Source organism: Leptinotarsa decemlineata, unplaced genomic scaffold, assembly GCF_025532065.1.
Source record: "Leptinotarsa decemlineata unplaced genomic scaffold, Ldec_3_MD MMD2_tig00026347_RagTag_RagTag, whole genome shotgun sequence".
NCBI classification, from domain to species: Eukaryota; Metazoa; Arthropoda; class Insecta; order Coleoptera; family Chrysomelidae; genus Leptinotarsa; species Leptinotarsa decemlineata.
Window position 1 is genome coordinate 382,865 of NW_027412698.1, and position 27,008 is coordinate 409,872.

Sequence of the window (27,008 nt, forward strand, 5' to 3'; positions counted from 1 at the left end):
AGAAACGAATAGATTTGGAAATCAAGAATTTAGGTATTACAAAAAAATCTGGAGTAAAGAAGAATGTAATGAGAAACAATATAACTTTCGAAGATTATGTTGCTTGTCTGGAAGAGTTTCAAAACAAAACTATATCATAACACACTATTCGTTCCTATGCTCCCAACGTATTTAGTATAGAACAATCGAAAATTGCTCTCAGTCCTCATGACGAGAAACGAAGAATCATCCCCAATTCATTCAATACACTCCCATGGGGACATTATAGTGAATAAATTTTTGTTTCAGGAATCAATATGCAATTGAGGGAACTTTGTATTGAAAGTATTTGTAGAAATATAGAAGATATAACACTTTTCATTGAAAGGCAAACATCTCATCAGACCTCGAATCCATCATTGCCTTTGAGCCTAACTTGGGAAATTGTATAAAAATTCAATTATTATAAATGGATGAGAATTTCAAAGTGTTCAAATACCAATGATGCTCACATTCCAAACAATATATTATACAAAAGTATGGTTTTCACATCAACTGAACGAAGTGCAGTTATTAGTCAATGTAACTGGGAATTGAAATATCCAGAACCTGAATATTGTATATGGGTTAATAGATATAGAATAAAAAGTCTCAATTGTTTCTTATGTAGATCTTGTAATGAGTATCTTTTGCATATTTTGAAGAAGAATAATATTATTCTAAATTTACATGTGATTAGAGACCATTTTCATTTAATTTACCAAACATGTCATATCCACTCCATTTATCAAAATAGTTCTATGTGGTGTCAAAATAAATTTGAGGAATTTTTGTTTAGACTCAAGCCACGTTATGAATGTAACATGGATTTACATGATACCAACCATAAATTCAATCGTTTTATTGATTATTGTAACGAGGATATTGATGATTAATGTATCACTGTTATTTATAAAAAATGTACCCCCCCCCATTAGTGATGTAAATGAAATATTGAAAAATTAAAATAAAAACAAAAGATACATATATACATATAGTTTTTTATTTCATTTATTTCTGAATTACAATTGATCAAGAGCTAATTTACATAAATGACATCTTGATTGTGAAGTTGGTGGACCGTCTACGTGGGTGCGCCATTCAGGTCGGTTGTAATGAATGAAACAAGGTAGTTGCACTAGTAAATGGAAATTGTTTCGGTAATCTCTTGGCAATTTATGCCATGCATATAAGAGTTCGATTGGTTGTGCTCTTTCAATCAAAAAATTTATAGGAAACTTTTCCAGTTCTTCTTCACTGAAGTGATGTAAATTTCGATTTAGATGCCAATGATCCTTCAATTGATAAATACAGTAACATGCTTCTTGAATCATTTTTTTCTTGGTTTAAAAACTTAATTCTCTGCTGGTAGAAGAGATATAACATAATATACTGATTTCATTCATATATTTTCATCTTTTTATATATTCAAAATGTTTTGTAGTGTGGGGTGATAGTAGTGGGGGGGGAAGTAGAATAATTATTCTATTTCCAAAACTAGTAATAAAGAAACCATTTTTTGTTTCATTACATATTCATCATTCATTATGAAATTTGTATACAAAAAGAATACATTTGATAAGGCACATACACATTTATTTTCATTATTACTATGATAAAAGCAAACGGGGTCTTCTTTTTCCAGTGCAGGATGTTCATCCAATTCATAAACCGTGCAATTACAATATTTCTTGATAAAGTTGAATTTTTCTCTACCTTTAACATACACAACTTCTGCACCTTGGGTTAGATATCGTATAATATTTTCGAATTGATGTAGAGGGGTGAATCCTACATTCCAATCTATGTAATGGTGGTTTTTCATTAACCAAGTTGCTTGTTTTTTCAGATCGTATGGAAGATTGTTGAAGGGAAATGGTGGTTTGAATATGTAATGACTGATACGGTGTTTATCATCGTAACAAGCTAATTCTTTTACTACAAATTTATTATTTTCTACTTTGAAATCTTGAAAATCGATAACTAATCTCATATTCGAAGATTTTCCAATTGTCGTTCAACTAATTTTCTTTTCTTTAAATATTCAATTTCAGCCTTGAGTTGTGTCAACTGGTGTATGAAGTGAAGTAGTCTGCATCTATACTCAACTATCATTATCAACTGACTGACTGGCTTACACTCATTGTCGCACTATTTTATTCAATGGATTATAATAAAATTCTCTTTCATGTAATATTAGACAATATGCAGACACATTATTTCCTGTAGATTTTGATGTTTCAAATTCTATTCGCAAAACTAAAGATCCGCTCTGAATGATTTCTTTTTGATGGGAACAATCAATATGAATAATTGGAGCTTTGTCTTTGAATTCTTTCGGGTTGAATATGGGCTGATTTGTTTGAATGTGATAATAGCTTTCTTGAAAATTAGCAAAAATTTCATATAGTGATGCAAATCGATTCGAATCGAAGTCCAAATTCAAATCTTGATAGGGAAATCTCTCACTATTCAAAAATACTCGTATATTTGTCAAGTAACAATGATTGAATTTACTCATGTCTTTCAAAATCTGACCTTTTCGAGCATCTTGAAAAGCGACAATTATGTGTCGAGGATTTTCTAATTGAGTTGAAGTTTTCACAGACCAAGTGTGACGGGATGAATCATTCAGAGTGGGATATTTTATCAATTCCCAACTTCGAAATTTAATTGGTAATTCTGTACTATTACGAACTATTTTATTCAAACGCAATTGTTCGTTAATACTTGGTGTAATGTGGGGTACGTTCCAATACAGTTTTGTGATTTGAATTTTTGGTTTTTCCGTATCATCGGTTGCAATAACAGCATCAATGTCATCCTTTTCTCGAATGAGAACCAATTCTTGTCTCATATTCATTATAATTCTTCTATAATCTTCGAAAAATCCCGACCACAATTTTAATGGTATGCATACATTAAAATTTCCTTTGTCATCGATTAAAAGTTTATCATTATCTTTTGGAATCCATCCTCCATTCTCCATTAGTTTACTCTCATTTTCGTTTAACAATAAGTAATTTTTCAATGTGGAAACTAGACCAACGTTCCGAACAGAATCTGTTACGACACCATTTAATTCGTACCTTAGTTCTCTAAATAAATAAGCTATACCATTATTGATGAATTGGAATTTGGTTGGCACTTTGTTTTGATCCGTTAATATTTTACCTTCAATATAGAGTAAGCTATTACATGGAAGTGTGTATGCATCTAAATCTTGTACGGAAATCCTAACTTCATCATTATAGTTGAGAGCTCCAGAATTATATGGTTGATAAGTGTGAAATTGATAATCTTCAATGGTTGTATCACTGAAAGGTTCACCTGTTACATTCAATAAATCCATTACACTAGAACGTAAAAGCCGAGAGAATTTAAAAATTGGCGATTTTCGGGTGTTAATAACGTTTTCTTTGGCATTGAAAAACCATCTGGCTTCTTTGAATGACGCTGTTGTCTTTTATAGTTTCTGTATGGATGTAATCGTTGGAATTGTAATACCATATCTATTCAATTTTTCTGAGATGTAAACGAAGAGTTATTGTTTCACCACGAAAATTTACCAAATTACTATCTTGATCCAGCACCCTCACGGTTATATTGTTTATGGTTTTGATGCTCACAGGATAATAGAGTATTGTTAAAGGTTGCTCTACTATTTTATACCCATTTGGAACTTGTGGAAAGAATTGATGAATCAGATGAACAGGTTCTCCATGTAAAAATGATCCTACTGCAATGTTACAATCTATACAAATTGTATTAACAGCCAAAATATTGACTTTATTTAGTGAGGTGTATTGTTTGTTGGGTTCAAGTCTAGTTTTTTCGAATCCCAAGAGATTTCCAATAGAACGATCAGTACTGAAATTGATCCATCAGTGCATTTAATTGAAACTGTGAATCTTTTCGGGTCTGTAGTTATATGTATGATGGTTCCTTCACCTTCCTCTTCTCCTCCTCCTATTCTAAACATTTCATCTTTTATAATTTTTATAATCTCTTCAATTTCATAAGACCCTATGGGAATTTCGAATTTGAATTCATCATTGACACCCCATACCAATAAATTGTTTGTTTCATTAACATTTGGTATATTATTGAATGTATAAAAATTAACCAATCCAATTTCATATCAACATTTTCGTTCAGATATAATGGTGGGTTGAAAGTATCACTTAAAATTGATAAATCTCCACTAAGTGTGAACGTATATGACATGCCTGAGGTTTCAAAAACAAATGAAGTAATATTTATTAGTTATATTGATTATATAAAAATTTAAGACAATATTGTCCGCACTGATAAGAATTGAATTTTTGTATTGAATCATAATTGTATTCAATAATAACATCACCATTGCTTCTAAAATATTCCACCAATTCAATTGGAGGTGGTGAATTACCATAACTATCAAATTAGATGACATCATTATTACGTTTGGAATATGCTGTCCAGTTGGTACCGGGTCCCCGTTGTACATCAAGATTCACTATACCAGATTCATTTGATGCAATTCTCGTTGGTAATGAATCACGCATAAATACACCTCTGAAATGAGGAAGTTTCAATATTTTTGTATACGTGATTAGATCCCTATCAGACATTATTCGTCGGGGTAATTTTATTTTCTCGTTTTTTTTCCAGTACTGATACCCAAGTATCAGTATTTACGCGCTTTGCTTCAACCACTCGATGAAATTGGATATTATGAATATAGTAATAGTGAAGATGTACCTTCCGCAGATAACATTGAAACTAACTCTTTGATCATATTTGATGATGTAGCATCTTGCGATCAAAATATCATTAAAGATTATTTTTGTTTCGGACGACATCAACATACAAGATTGTTTTTATATTTGTCAAACATATTCTGCTATACCGAAACAACTCATTCGCGACAATGCTAATTTGTTAATAATATTTCCACAAGACATCACTAATTTGAAGCATATCTATGATGATCATGCAAATATTGACATGAACAAATTTTAAAGATGTGGCATCTTCGTGTTCGAAAAAAAAATTTGACTTTTTTGTTATCGATAAAGATTGTGATTTATCTTCGGGTAGGTATAGAAAAGGGTTCGATACATACATTCATATATAAAGATGAACTTTTGAAATATAATCAGTTGAAATGGATCCTCAATTAGCAAAACAACTGGTACGAGCCAGACATGCACTAAGAAAAAAGTATAAAACTATAAAGGATAACACAGTGAAATCACAAACTCGATTGGAAAAATCGTATCAACCCATTACTCGATCTTTAACTCAATTGGTTTCCACATTAGGCGAGACGTCGGCACCGAAACCCATCAAACTGGAGAAATTGGAAAAGTTTGAAGAAATTGGGAAAACAAATACACCAAAATCATATAGTCAATTAACATTTTTATCACCCACTCCTAAACAGGTAACTCCAACGGAAATACCGAAATTTTTGACAAAAGAAGAAACATATGAAACACGCAATGAAGAGGGAGAAATACCGGATAGAACGCGAGAAGATCAATTTATTGATGATACACTTTCTCAATTCTATCATACAATCACAAATTCCGACGTTCTTCAGGAATACTTGGATCAATTCGAAGCACCACTACCCAGAGATTATATCGAAGGCATGATAAAAGATACTGAAAGTAAATATGATCATATCTTGGGGCTTTTCCATAATCCGATAGAAGACAAATTTTATATAGGAGACTCTGAAGTTCATTTCATTGGAGCTAATGTAAATGTGAAAAATATAACTTACACAGGAACGGTAGGTCTTTACGAGTTACTTTTTCTGAAAAATCCCGTAGCTTACACCACAAAAGACGCTGAAAATTATGTGGATATTGTAAAAATAATGCATATCGTCGTGAAAATAATGCTGATTTACCAATTAGAAAATTTCCTGGAGATATCATGGACAAGTATTTCCACATTATAAAACCTCATTTACAAAAAACTCGTCCTAGATCTGGTTCAATACCAACATCTCTATCCAGAGGTGTAGTCACTCCCACATTTGGTTCAATTCCAACATCCTTATCTAGAGGTGTACTCACCAGAAATATGACAAAAAGAGGAGGTAAAATTTCAATGATGATGAGATATGATAATAAACCTATTGATTATAGATATTTTGATGACTACAATGAACTAGTAGATAGATTGCGTTTGCTAGTTGCTTCCGAAGCAGCTGGCAACACTTCCGGTCACAACAATGAAATTATTTCAATCATTGAAGAGTTACGCGAAGGTGCAATAATTTTATAAATGTATGGTGTTTTACTTTTTTGTCTTAGTATTCAAAATGCCACTGAACAAATTCAACCAACATTTTCTTACCAATTCTTCTTCCATTTCTTCAGAAGATATCTTTACAGAACAACCACCACAAACAGATTTACCATTTTTTATTTGTCAACCTTCTAAATTACACAGTAAATGTATATTAACTATTCGCGGTAGCAAAAACCTTTCTTCCAGTCAAACTCATTATATATTAGACAATAATAGTATTACTTATACGATTACGATTACAGGAAAAGTTGAAAATATTCAATATTTTCCCAATGCATTGAAAATATCTTATCAGAATCAAAACGATACTTTAGCCAATCTTTTGTACCATAATATTCTCAAAAAAGGTGACACCATTCAATTTCCTTTAGAAACCTCAAAGAAACTTGCATCCAATAATTTTTACATTGAATTTGTAATTCAATGTCCTTTGGAGAAAGGTGAATAAAATGTTGAATATTGATTGAAACTAAACATTTTTGGAAAAATAAAATTTTTATTTAGAAGAAAATCGTTTCACATTTTTAAAAACTTTTGCTTCCCAATTCTTTTCTTCTTGCAGATTCATAATCTTTCTAAGATCTGACACATAATATGGATTTTGATCTTCCACCTGTTTATCCTCCGGATAAGTCTTTTTTTTCACATGCCACATTTGAAACGATTCAATTTTCGGATCATCATTACAATGTTCATTTTCCAATTCCATTCTGATGTCAAAAGGTTTCACGTATAGGTGAATTCAAAATTCCACCAGGGTCGTTTATGAATCTAGTTATCACTTTGATAGGTCTTATCTGCATACACTACGTACAAAAACCAAGGAGCAAAATGGGTCTGCTAACAAAACAGTGGTCCGGTAAGTATTGTAACTTGATATCTCTACAAATACAACAAATTTTTTTCTGTACTACTTCTACTACTGAGTACATACTCATTCAGTAATCGACAACAATTTCCCGTCCTGTATATATTCTAAACTTCCCCACTTTTTTCTCATTCGACTTGTAAACGATTCTAAAGAGAAAGTGTTGTCGCTCTCACAATAACATTCTCGAGGTTAAACTTTCAATTTATTCTATAATGCCTTTGAATAGATTTAATCAACATTTTTTAAAACTTCAAAGGAAAGGAGAAGAAGAAGCATTATTAACATCTCCTCTTCAACAACAGTTGAATTTTCCATTTTATGTTTGTGATTCTCTAGAATACCACGTAAAAGTTTTAATCCGTTTGAAAGGTGAAAAAAATATCAGTTTGAATAAAAATTATTATATATTAGATAATGGTGGTATAGTCTTTAAATTTCCCATGTCTGCCAAGATAGAAAGCATTACACATTCTGAAGCAAATGAAGATGGTTTTTCATTCAAATTTCCCAAGTCTTCTGAATTGAAAAGCAAAGCACACGATGAAGAAAACAAAAATGGAGACGTTTTGATAAATAATGATACAATATACAAATTTCATCAACTTGCTAACAAATCTGTCGTCAAAGGAGATGAAATTATATTTAAACTACGAACGTCTTCAAATATTTCTATTGAGATATTATTACAGTGTCCGATAGTAAGAGATGAGTAAGTGGCAGATTGTTTCGGAACTCCATAAGCCAGTAAGAAAAAATTACAAAAGACATGTTGTAGTTAAAAATTTACACGACCTAATACAGGCTGATTTAGCTATTATGAATCAATTTGCAAAAGAAAACAGGGGATATAATTACATTTTTGTAATCGTCAATGCTTTTAGTAAATATGTTTGGGCTGTACCAGTAAAAACAAAAACAGGTAAAGATATCAGTGCTGCTATGAAATCTGTAATAGAACAAATGAGCACCCCTCCAAAAAACTTACAAACTGATATGGGAAAAGAATTTTACAATAAAGAATTTCAAAATCTGATGCAAAAATATGATATAAACCATTATAGTACTTTTTCAAATTTAAAAGCTAGTATTTGTGAACGTGTAATTAAAACTTTAAAATCATCATTATGGAAACAATTTAGCTTTCAAGGATCTTACAAATGGAACGACATTATTCCTGAAATTGTAAAAAAATATAACAACACCAAACATTCCACAACTAAGGCGATACCAAGTGAAATAAATGAAAAAAATGCAAAATTCATCAATTCATTCCAACATCTGAAAACTGTTGACCCAAAAAAACCAGGTTCGCATATCCAAATATCGACATGCTTTCAATAAGTCCTATACTCCAAATTGGACCACTGAAGTGTTTAAGGTTAAACAAGTGAAGTTGACTAATCCTACCACATACATCTTAGAAGATTCTGAAAATAATCTAATACAGGGTGGATTTTTTAGTGAGGAATTACAAAGAGCAAAATATCCAGATATTTATTTAGTAGAAAAAGTTATTCGTAATAAAGGAGACAAGTTGTACGTTAAATGGTTAGGATTCGATTCATCGCATAATTCTTGGATAAATAAAAAAGATATTGAAATGTAAGGAAAAAAATAATGAAGAATGTAAATATATAAGTATTTTATTTGTTCATACACCTTATTTCTATGATTAACATCTAAAATAGGATTTATACATGTGGCAGATTTTTCAATACGACGTTGGAATCTTATTCGGTCACGTCCTATTTGCTCCCACGGGCTGCATCTCGCCGCTTGATAAACGTATTTCCATGAGTAAAGCAAATGAATGTTTATTTCACCGAATGTGACTTTTTTTGTCATATCTAATAATATGCTTGTTCTTCTTCTTGAAGGAGTTCTGGATGATGATACGCCACTTCCAATCCAAGAGTGTATACTTCAGAATTAATTTTTTTTATTGTTTCGAGTATCTTCAACTACCTATTGATTATATCCGACTTTACTCCCAATTGAAGAATATTCATGACTACATCAAATCTCAAAGATTCAAATACATCCATTCTATATTGGAGAATAGGTACGGAAAGCCATAATTTTGACAACGATTCACGATTCAAACGAATACTAGAATCACCATTGTAAATTCGAATAGTATTTGGGTGAGTCTGCTTAAATTCCACTGCAAAACTTCCAACATCTATTGTATTCACATTTTCTGTCGATGTTAGTAAACTATCGATGACTGACTTATTTTTAACTAATTCTGTCCAGTCTTTCTCATTAAATACCAGAGTACCATTTTCAGTGTCAGCTATTACAACACAAGCAACGTAACCTCGATGCACTGATATACACACTGATACATACTTTGATTTATCTGGATTTAGGTAAAACCTACGTTCGCCTAAAAATATATCTTGTCTATCTTGAAACGAATTCATTTTAAGTGGCTATCACTAATTCATTGTCTATTTATATCACAAGAGAAAGGAGAGGTTGAAAGTTTTTCCAATGTTCAAACAATCACTTTAATCTTATTTTTTTATTGACCTACATAAGAAAACAAAAAAAATATTTCTATTCAATTATTTCACAACTAATAAGGCATAAATTATCTAGTGAAAGTCATACTTTGATTTTCACTACTTATATTACATAACCGATAGGAAAGGTATTTTACGGGTCAATAAAATTAATTATTCAATTATTCACAAGAATGATTTAATTACTTCAACTCATAGAAGACTTGTTATTACAATAAATATAAGATTTCTGAAATATGATGTATAGGGCCCTCTGCAAAGTTACTTCAAATTACTCTGAATAGTAGATTTATTACTTTGATGAATATAAGATTTTTGAAATATAATGTACAGAGTCCTCTCCAAAATTACTTTGAATCATTTAAGATTCTTTTGGTACCAAATCTTGTTAATACTTGAACGTTCTTTTAGGTAATTGAGCATGAAAATTTACTAGATTTCATTAACAATTCTCATGATGCATTCTCTAATAACATACAAATAACATACCTTAGTGTCCCCATGGGACACTAAGGTACGGGGTCCCCGATCCGGGCCGATGCACAATTACGTATCCGAAATTTGCTTATAGCGTATCAAAATGTTGCTCAGATGTTAACCGTGGGTGTGCTACACACATTTGATATGCTACACGTGACGATGCGACTATTATTAGCGACGATACAACCTAGTGCCCTATTGGCATCGTCTTTCTTTTATTTTTCTTTGTCAATAAATTCTGCAATCGTTTTCCTTTCATTTGATGTACTGTACGTTGAAATCCAACTATTATTAGTGAAGATACAACCTAGTGCCCTATTGGCATCGTCTTTTTTTTATTTTTCTTTGTCAATGAATTCTGCAATCGTTTTCCTTTCATTTGATGTACTGTACGTTGAGATCCAACTATTATTAGCGAAGATACAACCTAGTGCCCTATTGGCATCGTCTTTTTTTATTTTTCTTTGTCAATGAATTCTGCAATCGTTTTCCTTTCATTTGATGTACTGTACGTTGAGATCCAACTATTATTAGCGAAGATACAACCTAGTGCCCTATTGGCATCGTCTTTCTTTTATTTTTCTTTGTCAATAAATTCTGCAATCGTTTTCCTTTCATTTGATGTACTGTACGTTGAAATCCAACTATTATTAGCGAAGATACAACCTAGTGCCCTATTGGCATCGTCTTTTTTTATTTTTCTTTGTCAATGAATTCTGCAATCGTTTTCCTTTCATTTGATGTACTGTACGTTGAGATCCAACTATTATTAGCGACGATATAAACTAGTGCCCTATTGGCATCGTCTTTCTTTCAATCAAAATTATGCTCAGATGTCAACCGTGGGTGTGTGGTGGCGGATACCGCAATCTCGATTAATTCACAATAACTTCGGACTTAGCAAAATTCGCAACAACTTTGAATTCCCCTAGTTACACTACTAACACAAAAAGTAAATCTACATTACCAGAGAAAAAGGATGATATTTGCCTAAAATTCAAGTATTTTACTCATTACACCATTTCACATTATAAATGTAATAGGCAAATAAAAAAGTAAAATGAAATTGCACAAAAGTATGTACTTAAACAAAAATACTATGGAGTAATTTTGATTGTTGATAAGAGATGAAATTTATAAATGAATGAATTGAGAGTTTCAAATTAATGTATAAGAATATTTATTTGAAATAAAAACATGAAGATAGTTGTGACAAATTGACAAATTTGTCAATAATGAAAAAACTAAGGCATGTACTTAAATGCCTTGAAAGATATACATAGTTATGGATTTGAAAATGACTGTGTCAACTTTGCTCGAGAATAGAGTCTTTAACTGAAGCATCATTCGTTACATTATACAACTGATATTGTCATCAAGTTTTTCGAATATCTTTCAACAATTTTTAACCTTGAAATGCTTTCGATGAGTAACCCTGTTGATGAGACCAATTGTATCATTCCTTGACGCTCTGAATTGTAAACTCTGCAAATTTTCAACAAATTCTAACGAAACAATCAGTATCAGTGAAAAATTTATTTTCGTTCAGCCAATTTATTAACAATTTTCAAATACTCCAAAATTATGTTATGATAAGTCTGGCCGTTGTTTCCCTTTTTACAAATCTTCCTTTGGAATTAGTAAAACCATGTATAATATAAAATTGGAACGACATTGAGGAGCAATCTAACACAGACAAACTTACATTTATGAAAATACTCTTACTTGATGAAAATTAATATCACTATCTATGATAATGATTATATAATTTTCACATTAAATTTTATTCAAAACGTGTTTCACTACATGGTAGCTTCATCAGTTACTGGAACATCAAGTTATTCTACAGTATGTTTTACATGAGTAGGTAAATGTCAGAACATATTAGACAAATGATTAAATCTGGTAAAACAGGTAGATTTTGTATAAACAGTTACAGCAAGTCCCAAACGTTATGGCGAGCCCGCCTCCATGCCTACAAACTCATTTTCAATGTAATCACCACTACAGCTTTTGCAATATAAATGCTCTGTACAGAGGCGTATCATTACTTGTCCTCAAATGATGTTGACGTTTGACATTGTATGAATAATTTGTGTTGTCTCTGAAAAAAGGTCATTGCCTGACAAATCGTTTTATAACATTTCAATGAACTGTACTACTACTACCTATAATACTTAATAAAATATGAAAAGAAATTACAAAAAAGTCATGTTCCATTCGCTATCCTAATTAAAACAAATTATAGCTACAACACTGACCAGTGATCGCTTGCCATCACTTTTGGCGCTTGCTGTACCTACAGCACAGTACAGTACTTCCAGGAAATCAGGTAAAACATTGGTATTTTATATATAATTTTTTTTCAACCCAGCCTACTCTCCGACTGCGCGCCGTGCATTTTTGGTTTTGCAGCGCGTTAACGCATTTCGTCCTGGGAAATCTGTTGAAAATTTAGCCGTTGCAAGATATCATCAGGTCTATCCACTTCAAGAAACAATAATAAGCGTTATAAGACATTGACATACTACTTTGCTAATCCCACCAATATATCTCGTTTTTAGGCATTAACTGTTTGATAAATCAAGAGAACATGAGTAGACTCTCAGTTCCTACGCAAAACTTTATATCAACAAAACGGGTAAAAAAGTTTCCAAAAGAATCGAAGAATATAGGAGTAGTTTCTTGAACCACGACTGTTACAGATTTTATATTTTGTTTGTTACTTTTAAATCTATGTAATTCATGTATCATTCAGTACAGAATGCTTTATAAAAAGTTGTTGTTGATTGTCAGAAAATTGTCAAAGACGTTGACAAACGTATAGGATAGGTCAGTATCAAGCACATAAAAAATCACATCAAACGATAAAATTGTAGATCCGTAGATAAAAATTATACAATAAAAATTTATACAATAAAAATCAGGATTACAAAAATTAAAACAATTGTAGTTATAAAAATTGAATATTTTATTCCCATATATTTGGGAGAATGTTCGAATTTTATAGTTTTATGTTTAGGAATGCTCAACTCCTCTGCATATCGAGTTGGATAGCTATGATAGAATGAGTTCTTAGTAGTCTGTTATACATTCGCGAACATATACAAGTATTTTAAAGATGTAGATGCAGGGAAAGGTTAAAATTTGATGACTAATGAAAAATGTCTAGCATGATTCCCTCCAAGGGATGCCTAGTAATTTCCTTATAACTTTTTTTTTTTAGCAATGAAAACTCTATCTTTGTCAACACTGTTTCCCCATAGGATCACATTATAACTTAGATGGCTATAGACCAGACTGTAATATACATCTAAAATGGCGTGTAAAGGCATACAATTCTTAATTCTTGAGATTGCATAATACCCTTGATTGGTTTTTTTACATACAACTGTGATATGGTCAGACCACTTCAAACAGTTGTCTTCATGAACGCCAAGGAATTTTGTACAGCTTGTGCATGCCAGTGCCATTCCATTAATTAGTAAGGCAAGCGATTGCTTTTTCAGATACTTTTTTAAATTAAAAAGATATATTTTGTTTTGGTCAAGTTTACAATCAGATTATTCATTTCACACCAATTTAAAAACAGTGATATTAATTCCTCTGTTTTTGATTTTAATTCCTCCTGTCTCTCTGCTGATACAGCTAAAGACGTGTCATCTGCGAAAAGAGTGAGAGCATATTCATTACAGGTGAAATAAGTAGGAAGATCATTTACAAACAACAGAAAGATCAGCGGACCTAACACAGAGCCTTGAGGAACTCCAGAACATATATCATGATAGTCTGATTTCATATCTTTAATCTTGACGAACATCCTACGATCTGTAAGAAAGTCAATAATCCATTCTAGGAAGTCCCCTCTAAATAGACGTCAAAAAGTAAAATTTGGTATTTTCTTTAAAAATAAAGTATTAAAGGAAATTACATGGTCCTTTAACCGGATTCTGTTACTTTTTCAACAGAAAAAACGAAAACTCAAAACATAAGAAAATGACATTTCAAAATTTTGCAGTTGGTTATGTCGATTTTTGAACCCTTAGGCTTTCTCACATTCTTGTATATCAAGGGAAAAATCATTCTACAGGCAATCTGGCGAAGTAGCATCGGATGGCACGATAAGATTTCAGCAACAATCTTCCATAGATGGTTAGAATGGTTGAATAGTTTAGAATCAATCTCTCTACTCAGGATTCCCCGATGCTACTCCCTCTCTCTTTCAACTGCTAAGGTAACAGAAATCCACATATTGTGTTATTCAAGCGAGGAAGCATTTGTGGCGGTAGCCTACCTGAGAGTAATTTTCGAAACGCTCATTGAGGCATCTTTCGTTTCAGCAAAGGCCAGGGTGAGTCATCTGAAGCCTATTTCAATTCCAAGGTCAGAGTTACAAGATGCAGTAATGGGTGGCCGATTGTTATGCACGATATTGAAAGAAATTGATTTTCCTGTTAGCAGTTCTTTTTTGTGGACAGATTCCAAAACAGTTCTGTGTTGGATCAAAGGTGATAGACGGAATTATAAACAATTTGTCACACATAGAATCGGTGAAATACAAGATTTAACAGTTGCAGCTTAATGGAAATATGTTCCTGACAAATTAAACGTTGCTGACGAAGCAACAAGAATAACAAATTAATCAAATATTGACACAAATTATAATAGTTGTTGGTCCTGATTTTTTCTGGAACTTGAATGATTCACCACCGGACTTCGACTTTTCAAATTATCATCTCGGCGATGAAAATTAGAGAAAATCTGCGAACAGTTTATTGGTTTCATTGTTCCATCCTTTGACTACCTGACAGAAGTACATCGGTTTTCCAAATGACGAAGACTTGTGAGAAGTGCAGCATGGGTATTAAGATTTTGCAGATTTCTTCTAGGAAAACGTCGTGGGAAACAGATATTTTTTTTGGAGAATTAAACTATCAAGGAAATAGATGATGCAAAGATATTGTGTCTCAAAAGAAGCCAAGAGGGGAGTTTTGGCAAGGAAATTGAATTACTTGAAGCAAAGGGTCAACTTGACAGAAAAAGCTCGCTTTTAATCTTTCCGCTTTCATTGATGATGATGAACTTCCTAAAATGCAAACTAAAATCATCCAGGTTCTTTGTTTATGTGAACCCGTGAAGAAACCTGTGATTTTAGATCCCAAAAATGCTACTGTTGATATGATATTACAGCATTTCCATGAAAAGAATCATTATCGGGGAAAGGAAATGGTTTTAAATGATATATACGTCAGGAATATTGGCTAATTAAATGAAGACAAGCTCTAAAAATATTTTTTATGGGTGTCTTTACTGTAAATTGAAAAAATCGAAACCAAATACACCGCAGATGGGAGATTTGCCATTGATGCGCCTCAGACCAGGCTTAAAGCCATTCACTTACACTGGTACTGATTATTTCGGACCTTTATATGTCACAGTTGGAAGGCATAAAGAAAAACGGTGGGGAGTTTTCACTTGTATGACAATTCATGCAATTCATTTGGAAATAGCACACTTCCTTTCTGCTGATGGTACAATAATGACCATAAGGAGGATGGTATCATGCCGGGATCCAATCAGACGCCTTTATTCAGATATAATGGCACAAATTTTAAAGGAGCGAATAAAGAACTTTTGAAATTATACCATGAACTTGATCACCAGGAGCTAACTCGAAGAATGACAGAGATGGAGATAGAATGGCACTTCATTCCACCTGGTAGTCCACATATGGGTGGATGCTGGGAAAGGTTAATAGGCCAGGTCAAAAAAATCTTGGGGGTTACTTTAAAGGAAGAATCTCCTAAGGATGAAATTTTATTAACATTGTTCACGGAAGCTGAGTATGCAGTTAAAAGTAGATCATTAACTCATGTTTCAGCCGAACCTTCCGATCCTCAGTATTTAACGCCAAATCATCTTCTGATTGGTTCACCCTCAGAAAATCCATTTCCAACAAAATTCGAAGAACAAAACCTAAGAAAGTAGTGGAAGAAGTCCCAAAGGATGGCAGAGATGTTTTGGTCAAGATGGATCAAGGAATATTTACAGACTTTATCGAAGCGTGCAAAATGGATCAAGGATGATGAACCTGTTGCGGTTGGCGATGAAGTCGCTATTGTAGATGGTCGCCTTCCAAGAAATATTTGGCCACTGGGTAGGATCACGGGAGTATTTCCAAGAAAGGACAATGTTACAAGAGTAGTAGAAGTTAAAATATCTACAGGGATCTTCAAACGTCCTGTAACCAAAATCTGTAGGGTGGATATTGAATTTGGTGAAAATTCTTGTGAACTTTCACAGTGGGGAGAATATTGCAGATTTTATCTTTTTTTTATTTGTTGATTTCAAGTCTATGCAATTCATGTATCATTCAGTATATTTTTTGTTCCATTCAGTTAGCTGTGAATGAGATATGTTTCACAAAAAAGTTTTTGTTGACTGTCAGAAAAGGTCAATAAACATCAAAAAGTAATATTTGGTATTTTCTTGAAAAATAAAGTATTAAGTACAGGAAATTACAATGACTATGAAGTAATACATTTCGAAGAGAAAGGTTTGAAACTCAATCTTTTGAAACGCTTAGGAATTAATAAATTTGAAAATTATGATTGAATTGAATTTCTTTCTAAATTTGTTTTCTAATGTAAAAATTAGTAAATACCGAAACTCGGCGAAAATTATTACTTATTAAGTAGGTCATATGATTCAAATAGTTATTATATAGAGCACTAATTAGGTAGAATTCGGTCAGAATGGAAAAGCTTGAGGAAGTTATTGCATAGTGAAACATGTGATGTGGTATGATGTAGACTGTCGAGTGAAAACCTCACAATGTGTTACTTGAATACACCTAAAAAATGTTTCTTTTTGATTGAAATAACTATTATTGTTTTTGTCACTGTCACCTTCTGAAATTCATTTCACTTCATTTCACAATTAATGTTTTTACTGTTACAGTAGGCACTAAATTCTCAGAAATGAATGACGTTTTTGCCTTAATCTGTCTCTTGCAGAGGCACGGAAATTACGCTAAACAGACGAGGAAATATGATAAAATATATAGAATCACAACCTTGTCAACAATGCTTTCGTTTTAATTCAATATTTCTGAGAATTCAGTGCCTACTGAGTGGAACTGTACTATAGTTTAACCATTTTCAGTCAATTCTCATGTTAGTAAGTACTCCTTTTTGTATAAAACTATATTTTTATATTATATAATACATTTAATTCCATGTCAAATAGACCAATGGTTGAAATCAACCCCTTTCGATTTCGATAAAAATTAGTCAAAAGTTTTCATTTATCACATAAAGAAATTCTGCCAAAGGAAAAATGGTTTTTTTCAGAAGTTATGCAACTTTGAAAATTCCACTATACTTATACTTTAAAGATCTCGAAAACTATTGTAATAACTCCAATAATCTGAACTAGGCTTTCAAGGGGATACTCAAAGGTACCAAAATAAATTTCATTTTTTTTAATGCTTGCTATATGGTAGAATTTCGAAATTTTCAAAATTGTAAAAATCGATGACCGCCATTGAATTTTTTATTCAATTGTTTTTTTAGAGTACCTCTAATTGGTTTCAAAAGATCCTGAAATTTTTGAGATGGGTTTTTTTTCGGTCAAAAGATATAAATTTTTGAAATTCAGAAAAAAAAATGTTTCTTTGGCACTGACTGAATAAAACAATGATAAATTCACTTGTAATTTTTTTATTTCAAGGCACAGAAATTTATTTTAAGGCAAAAGAGTCAATGAAAAATGCACATTTATACGAGTATCAGTTAATACGTGACACACTGCCATCTACATGTTTGCTACTGAAACTAGATCATTACTATGAAACTTTCCAGATGTCTCTATTTTCTCTGTAGTGGCTGTATTTCTAGAATTCACGAAGTTTGTTGTTTATATTATATAAAGAAAGAAATAGTTCACAGTGTATTCTTGTGATTAAAATTCGTTATTTATTAAAATTTCTACATTTTGTATAAGATTCATAATATGAATCATGAAAAATAATAAATGTTCGAACAGAATATTTACAAGTGACGAATGCTGTGAGGGACAATTGATTGATTGTAATAGATTTTCTGACAAATATCGCATAATCTTAAATACATGAAGTGTTACAGTGGTTAATTTTATTTGTCATGAGCATGACAAACGATTTCACATTTCAAACAAAAAAGTGTGTGCTGATTCTTATAATATTCATGTTACTAAATAACGTAAATCATTGAGAATTATCACGTTTGAATGGTATACTCGATTCAATTCTATAGTTCCTTTCATTGCACCTGAACGTAAATTATCTATTTCATGTTTGAAAAAAATCCGCTTGGAGTTAATAGATCAGAGAGTATAGTATAAATAGGGTTAGCCTCGCAAGTTTGACCAGTTTAATCTTCCTCTTGAAGATGATCACTTGGTGATCGAAACACATGTCGAGGTGTTAAAAATAACGATTTGGTGTTGGGAAAAAACTCCAAGAAAATTCATTACTACAGCAAAGGTTCCAAACAGTGCATCGCAAGAACATACATGGTGAAACAAGTAAAACAACGATTGAAAGAAGATGGTATCTTGTTTATTCCTGAGCAAAATAAAGGACATTCGTCGTTAAAAACAAACCATGAAAGAATTTTATGGAAATCAAGATGTCACCAGAGAATTACCAGGTAAAAAATATGCAAATCCGTACATGAGAATGAACAGCAAGTTAAAAACAGAAACGTTTAATATTAGGCAACTTGAAAGAAATTTATCATTTGTTTAAAGAAAAATATCCATTTGAAAAAGTGGGTTTTTCAAAATTTGTGAGTTTAAGACCACCTGAATGTGTTCTTGCCTGTGCATCCAGTACTTACGAGGTATATGTTTGTCAAACTCATGAAAATTTCAAACTCTTGTTTCATGGAGCAAAGCTTGGTAAACTCAAACTCAATAATGAAAATCAACCATTCTTGTCGCATGGACATGCAACTACAAATGAGTTATTTCGGAGAATGCAATGATTGTCCCAGCTCGGGAAAATTGAAAACAATCTTAGAACGCTTATTCATGGATAACTTTTTAGACGAGATTACATACAATCGGTGGAGTCAATGTTCTTCAGAAACAATTATCAAACCAGCTGACGATTTTGTTGATATTTTTGAAGAATATATTCCAAAACTACTTCACCATGACTTCGTAACAACAGGATGAATATTTTCAAACTGTAAAAAGAAATCTTGAGATTGAGCAAGTACTTGTTGCTAATTTTTCAGAGTACTATTCATTTATAATTCAAAATAGTGTTCAAGGAGTATATTGGAATAACAAGCAAGCAACAGTCCATCCTTTTGCTTGTAATTATAGATCAACCAAAGAGAATAAAAGTGAATATGTACCTCTCAACTTAGTAATAACTTCTGATAACTTAACCCACAATACAACTTCGTTTACACTTTCCAAGAAGTATTGATATCGTTTCTGAGAAGAAAAATCCCGATATTTCTAATAATCTATTTCTCTTGGTGCTGCATCTGAATACAAGAATCGTTATAATCTAGTCAATTTGTTGTATCACGAAGAACACTTTCAAATAAAAGGCGAATGTCACTATTTCGCTACTTCCCATGGAAAAGGTCCGAATGACGGTTTGGGTGGGTTAATCAAACGATTAATTAGCCAAGCCAATTTCACAAACTACACCTAAACGATTTGGTCTCCACAACCTTTATTGAAAAAATATATCACATGTTTCACTAAACATTAGCGTTTAGGTGTAGTTTGTGAAATTACTATGGGTCTTCATCAAGTAACGGCCGAATCAATCAGAAAAAAAAATAGCCAAGCCAATTTTCAACATCCTCCTGATGAACAAATCAAGACACCTGAACAATTACACCAGGTCAAATGAAGTTTTTAGAGTAAAGCGCTTGTCATCATCTACAGAAGGAGAAAATTTTTGATTTAAAAACGTAGATGTCTATGAGTTTGTCAAGGAAACCCGCATTCAAACTCGGTAAATTCAGTAATATTTTATTATTTACATTCGATTCATGTAAAATTTTCATTAAAGAATAGCTTTCTAATAATGATATTCACTTTCAGATTTAGGAAAATAAGTGAGAAATCTACACTATCAACACCAAAATTATAATATATTTATATCGAATTTAAAATTGAAATGTAGTTGAAAAAAAAATATCACATTAATTATTTTTTCATTTACTCTGTTGCCTTAAAATTAATTTTTGTGCCTCAAAACTAAAAGTTACAAGTGAATTCATCATTGTTTTATTCAGTCAATGCGAAAGAAACAAACATTTTTTTCCTGAATTTCAAAAATGTATATAAATTGAAAGGGTTTTATTTTTAGGGTAGACTAATTTTTGGTAAAGTTTTTAGCTTTCTACTCAACCTTGATACAATCAATTAGAGGTACTCTAAAAAAAAAATGAGCAAAAAATTTAATGGCGGTGATCAATTATTACAATTTTGAATTTTTCAATTCTGCCCAAAAGCAATTTTTTGAAAAAAAAATTGTACCTTTATGTATCCCCTTAACAGCCCAGCTTCGATCATTGGAATTATTATAATAGTTTTCGAGATCTTTGAAGTATAAGTTTAACCCTCCGATGGATGACAGTTCCGCGAGCGGTCAACCGGAGAACAAGGTCCTTAGGGACCTTCAGAAAATATAGTGAGGCCACATGAATGATAAGTATGCAGGTGTCTTAAAAGTGTGCCTACATGAGTATGTGAATGTAGCTTATGGTTGTATGAAGTGCCTGAATGATATAGATAGGTAAGATGCATAAAATATGAGTGGTATGGCAAAAAAAGAAGATTGATTTTAATTCAGGTAAAATATTCCTGGTGTATGTGGACAGATAGGCGTAAAACGAATCACAAAAATATTACAAAAATTGTATTTGCATTCTATGTTATTACTGAATTGATGTTCATCTGGTGCTTGGCAAGTGAATTTTGTAATTGACCCAAAAGGATAAAGCAACTTTGAATATTGGAGCATGAGTTGAGCCCCATAGTTCCTTTACAGGCTCGGTGTTGGATTTTATCAGCCAAGCATACAAAATAATTGCCACGAACGCGTCAAACTCTTTCAGAGTCAATGGTTTCCATTGCTTCTGCATGGTTAAATTTTTTTGATTCCATGTAGCAGCTATCTGTTGACCTTGCGATTCATTTTGCATATGATAATTTGAGCAATATCTTCGGTGTAGGATTTTTGTACCATTTCCTATTATTTTTTTTTAAATAAAGTGAGTTGCATCAGTCTCAGTCTTAGGAAGAGCAGTAATGGCTGCAATTGATTGACATCGATTTCTATCTTTCCTTCAACTTCAACATCGGAAACATCCCTATCGTATTCTGGCCGAAACGTAAGGTCAGTGTCATAATCGTCATCATCGAAAGGGTCACCATTGTCGCCCATTTCAGCTTCCATACAAGCCCGACATTTTGCAACGGCAATACGTTTTTCCTCCTCAGTCAAACGCTGGTAGCTTGTAATATTATTATTCAGAACCATGTTCACAAGATCCCACTCATCATCTGCCATTGTTCTACAGAATAAAACCAACCACACAAAATTATGCACTAGACAAAAATAAAACAAACAAAATTACCTTACAAACATGAAGAATAACCAAAGAAACAAAATTATACACTCTAAAGAATCAAACAAATCTCAACATTCAACAGTTTTTTCCACAGTAACCCCTTTCTTATACAATAAGCTCCATAGGAACCTTGACCTGCGTTTGAGTCGAAAATTGCTCAAAACAAAAGAAAAAATGGAACCGGAAACCTGTTTTAATTGATTCAGTATGTTGTGTTAATATTAATGAAATACATGTAGCGCATAATAACAAAAAGTTATGAACTCACAAATATTGTAAGAGGTACATACGGACCTTCTCACTGATCGGAGGGTTGAAAAACAAGAAAAATAGTACAATTTTCAAAGTTGCATAACTTTTGAAAAACAAATTTTTATTAATTTTTTTCTTTGGCAGAACCTCATTTATGTGATAAATGAAAACTTTTGACCAATTTTTATCCAAATCGAAAAGGGTCGATTTCAACCATTGATCCATTCGACATGGAAATTACCCAAATATATAGAGTGGAGAGGTTAGCTCGATTGGCTGACTTGAGAAACAGCGTAAGATCGGAGACAAAAAAAAAAGAAATATTTTCTATTCAAGCTTTCGAGACTTTATTGGCTGTTATTCGGGAATTCTATAGTACAATGAGATATGATATAATAACAATTGCAAAACAAGTGAAAAGTAGTACTTACTAATGGAATATGAAACCAACAAGGAAATTGAGGTTTTTCTTAATACTATAAGAACACTCATGAAGTTTAAACACATGGAAAAAACCAAACATAGTTAAAACGGAGAAATTACTCAATCTTATTTGTGTGAGTTTATATACATTTCTAGTCTGAAGTCGAAAATTATGCCAATGAACTGTTGAAAATGGTATTATCTAAAAGCATTGTACATAATCAAAGAAAAAAATTTTGGAATCTTACCATTTGTTTGTCAATGTATTTCGAACTGCTATTTTTATGGGTATGTAAAGGCAAGCTGCATTCAATGAAAGTTTCAGAGTGCTCCCACTCAAATTTATCTATAACCTGCTTCTGTAGCAGACACATCTGGAATGCCACCACTTCTTATTGGTCTAAACATACAACTGTCCATGCAAGACTGATTCCTGGTCTAGAATAAATTTTAAAAAAACCAATAAAAGAGTGCCTGTATTTACAAAAATGAAATGAAGTTATTCATTCAACGAGTCAGGATTCGCTACGGACATTTTTATGTCCAGAATTCAGAAGGGGCTCACGAATTTTCAGTGATTTGCTAATCACATACTACATTCTACGTAGAAAAATACAATAATAATCTTTTGGGCAGTCTTGAGCAGTAGAGCAGCATAATATTCTAATTACTGTAGTTTCAGTTAGGACTGATGCAGATGTCTAATTGGCGATAAGTAAAATAATTTTCAGGAAAATAAGGCTTGACACTTTAATCTCAATGTTATTGAAAAAACAATTTTAGTGAAATTCCTAATACATGAAATGAAACAAAAGGTATTTGGGACTGAAACAAAAAAATACTATGGAACTAAAACAATACTGAAAGATTCAGAAAATCTTTCAGTGGAAAGATGAAGATAGTTGTCTAATCAACATGTAAGGTTCTTAAGACAGTTGTTTCAGAAATCAACTATGTTAATTGTATCAACTATGATAGAATTTATTGTTAAGGTTAAATCATTTACTAAACTTTAATTTCTTTATATTTTGCATGATTCTAATTTTATCATAATTTTTCTCACATTATTTTAGTGCAAAATTTCGTTTACTTTCGCTTGTTCAATCTTACATAGCATCAACTTTGAAAATTTCAACTGAACTTACAATTTACAAATGTTTTTTTTTTTTAGCAATATGATAGGTTAGGCAATGTTGTAGCATTGATGTCTCACTGGGTCGTGCTTGAATTAGTTAAAACAATTTGAATTTTATTTGGGTAAGGAGCAAATATTTTGATAAATTTTATTATCAGGGAATAGCTACAAATTATTATATATGATAAAAACAAGATAATGAAATAGGGATAACTTACTGTTAGTGAGGTTAGCCATGTTCAAATTGGTGTTTACTAATTCAGCATGTCATCTTCATTTCAATCAGGTTGGAAAATAGCACATGTCAGGGAAAATAAAAACTATTTTTCCTACTCTCTCCATTTTATTATACCAATCATTACGTGTTTGACAGCAGGTAGGAAATGGCTCATTTCGAAATTAATGGCGGTCACTTCCATTAGTTCCATGGGAAATTTTAAAAAATTATGTGATATGTAACATTTACTCTGATAAATATGATCTCATGAATTCCTTCAATTGTCCAAAAGCCAAAATCAGTACAGTTTCTCTCCAAATTCTCTGTAAAATCGAAAAATAAATCATATTTTCAGTAAATTTATTGTTCAACAGTTTGTGGGTTGGTAGTGAATCTAGTTATATCCGTGAAACAACAACCCCTTGTTTAAATTGTAAGCTGTCATTCGTCATTCAGTCATTCAGTATCTCCTAATATTCAAAATGAGTGATAACGATCAAGAAATTCGTGCTACTCCACCAGACATTCCTAAGCAAGCAAATATTGTGATGAATAATTTACTGCCAGCAAAATCAAGAGAAAAATACAAATATAATTTCGAAAATGTTATGAGTTGAAGAGAGATAAAAAACAACTTCGTTTTCCGAAAACGTTCTCGTTTATTTCGAAGATTTAGCAAAAACTTTCAACAAAAATGAAGCCTGATACAATAATTTGTAGTAAATATTTTCTGGATTGACTGAATTAGTTTATTATCCAAAGCCATGATCTCACACATATTGTACAATCCTTCCTACGGACAGTCGTAGAAAAAGTATAGTACGCACCTCGAGGATAAGGCAAATTACGTCCTCTCGCGAATTATCGCACTCCGCAAATGCCTCGTGCTTACAATTGTTCGCTCGTGGGTGATTGGCTTCTTTTCCTACTCGGTAATATACTATTTTCTACTCCTTCCATTTTAAACTAATCATTACGTGTTCAACAGCAGGTAGGCAATGGCCAACGACATTGACATAATATTTTAAGGTTCAAAAATGATGAGATATGTAACATTTTTATTTTTCATTTATTTGAAAAGGTATAATTGGTCAGTAATCAGAATAGATCTGGTGTTATGGCCTACACAGTATTTTTTGATTAATACAATCTTGTAGTTATTCTCAACAATACCAAAATAATAAAAACAAAAATTATGTATGTAGAGACAAAAATTTAAAAATATAAAGATGGACTTTCAGGGGGAAAAAATAAAATAAAATAATGTTCCACATCTACATGTTGGTGTAACTATTGTTTGATAGCTTCAACATGGTAAAATTATACTCAATCATCCTACTTTCTAAACAGTTATCTGCATGTTCGAATACAATTTTTTAAACCTTTTTTTATTTCAGTCATAGAAGTAATGTGAAGTCTACAGGAAGTTCATTGTATTGCTGGATACCTCTATAGATGGGTGTATCCTGACTTTTTTTGTTCTCATATATATTCGTTTCAGTTTTACAGCATTTCTTGTATTGTGATTATGTGTATCTCCTACTGTTTCCATCGTGGTATTACATAAGATGTATTTATTCAAGATTCCAAGTTCAACTTGTTCAAGTGCAATAAATTTTTTTATTGTCAGGAATCCCATTATTTCATAAACAATGTTTGTGTGAGTTGGTCGATACAAGTTATACAGTTTTTATTCATTTGTTTTGCGCTCTTTCTAGTTAATTAATTATTTGTTGTGATGCATTGCCCTAAAACATGGTATGAGATACCTTATATGTTATTCAATATAGCTGTAATATATTGTTTTTTTGACATTGTGGTTTATATATTTTGCACAGCGTTTAAATGCTCCTGACATTGAGACAATTTTTGTTATCACTTTGTTGATATGCTCTGTCCACTGGAGTTTATTGTCGATCAACTGTCCTAAGTATTTGTGAACTTCGACTTCTTTCAGTAAGTTATTGTTTATATATAATTATATTGCCCGATTTGGTTTGTTTTTATGATTTAGCACCATATATACCTACCAACATTTAATGCTAGCTTATTTATCAGTAGCCATTGATAGTATTTGATTAGGTCATTATTCACTGTTTGTTCTAATGTTTCAAACAGTTATTTCAATATACTAGTGCGGTATATCATCAGCAAAGGTAGAGTATCTTGCACTCAAACCAGACATTTTCAGTGAGAGGACATACAAATAGGTTCGAGAACTGACCCCTGTGTCACATGTCATAATCTTATCTACGTTCACAATATCAAATGCTTTTCTGAGATCTACAAATACCGTTATTATATAGTTGTTTTTATTCATTTCAGAAGCGACATAGTGCAATAAGTTTTAATTATAAGCTGCCATTCAGTATCTCGTAAACATTCAAAATGAATGATAACGATTGAGAAATTTGTGCTACCCCATCAGATATTACCTAGCATGTAAATATTGCTGCCAGCAAAATCGAGAGATAGAAACGAATGTAATTTCGAAATTTTTATGAGTTAGAGAGAAAAGAAAAACATAGCTTCGTTTTCCGAAAACGTTCTCGATTATTTCGAAGATTCAGCAAAAACTGAACAAAAATGAATCGGAATAATTTGTAGGAAATATTGTCACCAATTTTTAAATAATTGAATTTAGTTCTGACTGACTTGACCATAATCTCAAGCAAATATATTGTAACATTGTACCATAAGCACGAGGCTAACACCTCGTGCTTATAATTTTTCGCTAGTGGTAATTGGCTTCTTATCCCAGTACGTGATGTAATATTATGAACAAAGTTAAAATACTCAAAGTTGCACATGATATGTAGAGATTTTTATTTTTATACTACACAATAAAACATTTGAATAATCAACGGGTGAAACGACTCACGTGAAAGGCCATCATTTTTTTTTAATGAAAAATGGAATTAAATAATATCTTCTTCTTCTTGACCCCAGCCCAGCAGCAAAGGCTGTTCCACCAGTTGGTGACGAATGTCATTTATAAAATCAAGTGTGGTCACATTTGAGTGAGCATGGGACAAACCCATCTACATTTGGGAGTTTCCTGGATCGTGTAGAGCACTATAAGTCAATAATCTATCATTCAAGCGATAATGTTGTTGTCCATACACTACAA

The 27,008-nt window shown here is 32.0% G+C and overlaps 1 protein-coding gene across 6 annotated transcripts in view; it reads right to left on the minus strand.

The window, feature by feature from the left end:
• The window catches only part of LOC111514910 (uncharacterized), a 100,987-nt gene that overhangs the window by 60,660 nt on the left and 13,319 nt on the right, over positions 1 to 27,008 (minus strand). The window contains exons 2-4 of one of the 6 annotated variants that reach the window (XM_074183952.1): positions 23,880 to 24,201; positions 22,775 to 22,964; positions 2,015 to 7,209 (exon numbers count right to left, since the gene is read on the minus strand). In XM_074183952.1, coding sequence (XP_074040053.1) covers positions 2,159 to 3,370 — 1,212 coding nt within the window. In that variant the 5' untranslated portion in view covers positions 3,371 to 7,209; positions 22,775 to 22,964; positions 23,880 to 24,201 and the 3' untranslated portion in view covers positions 2,015 to 2,158. The other 5 variants (XR_012467717.1, XR_012467716.1, XR_012467718.1 and 2 more) reach the window with 5 other exon arrangements.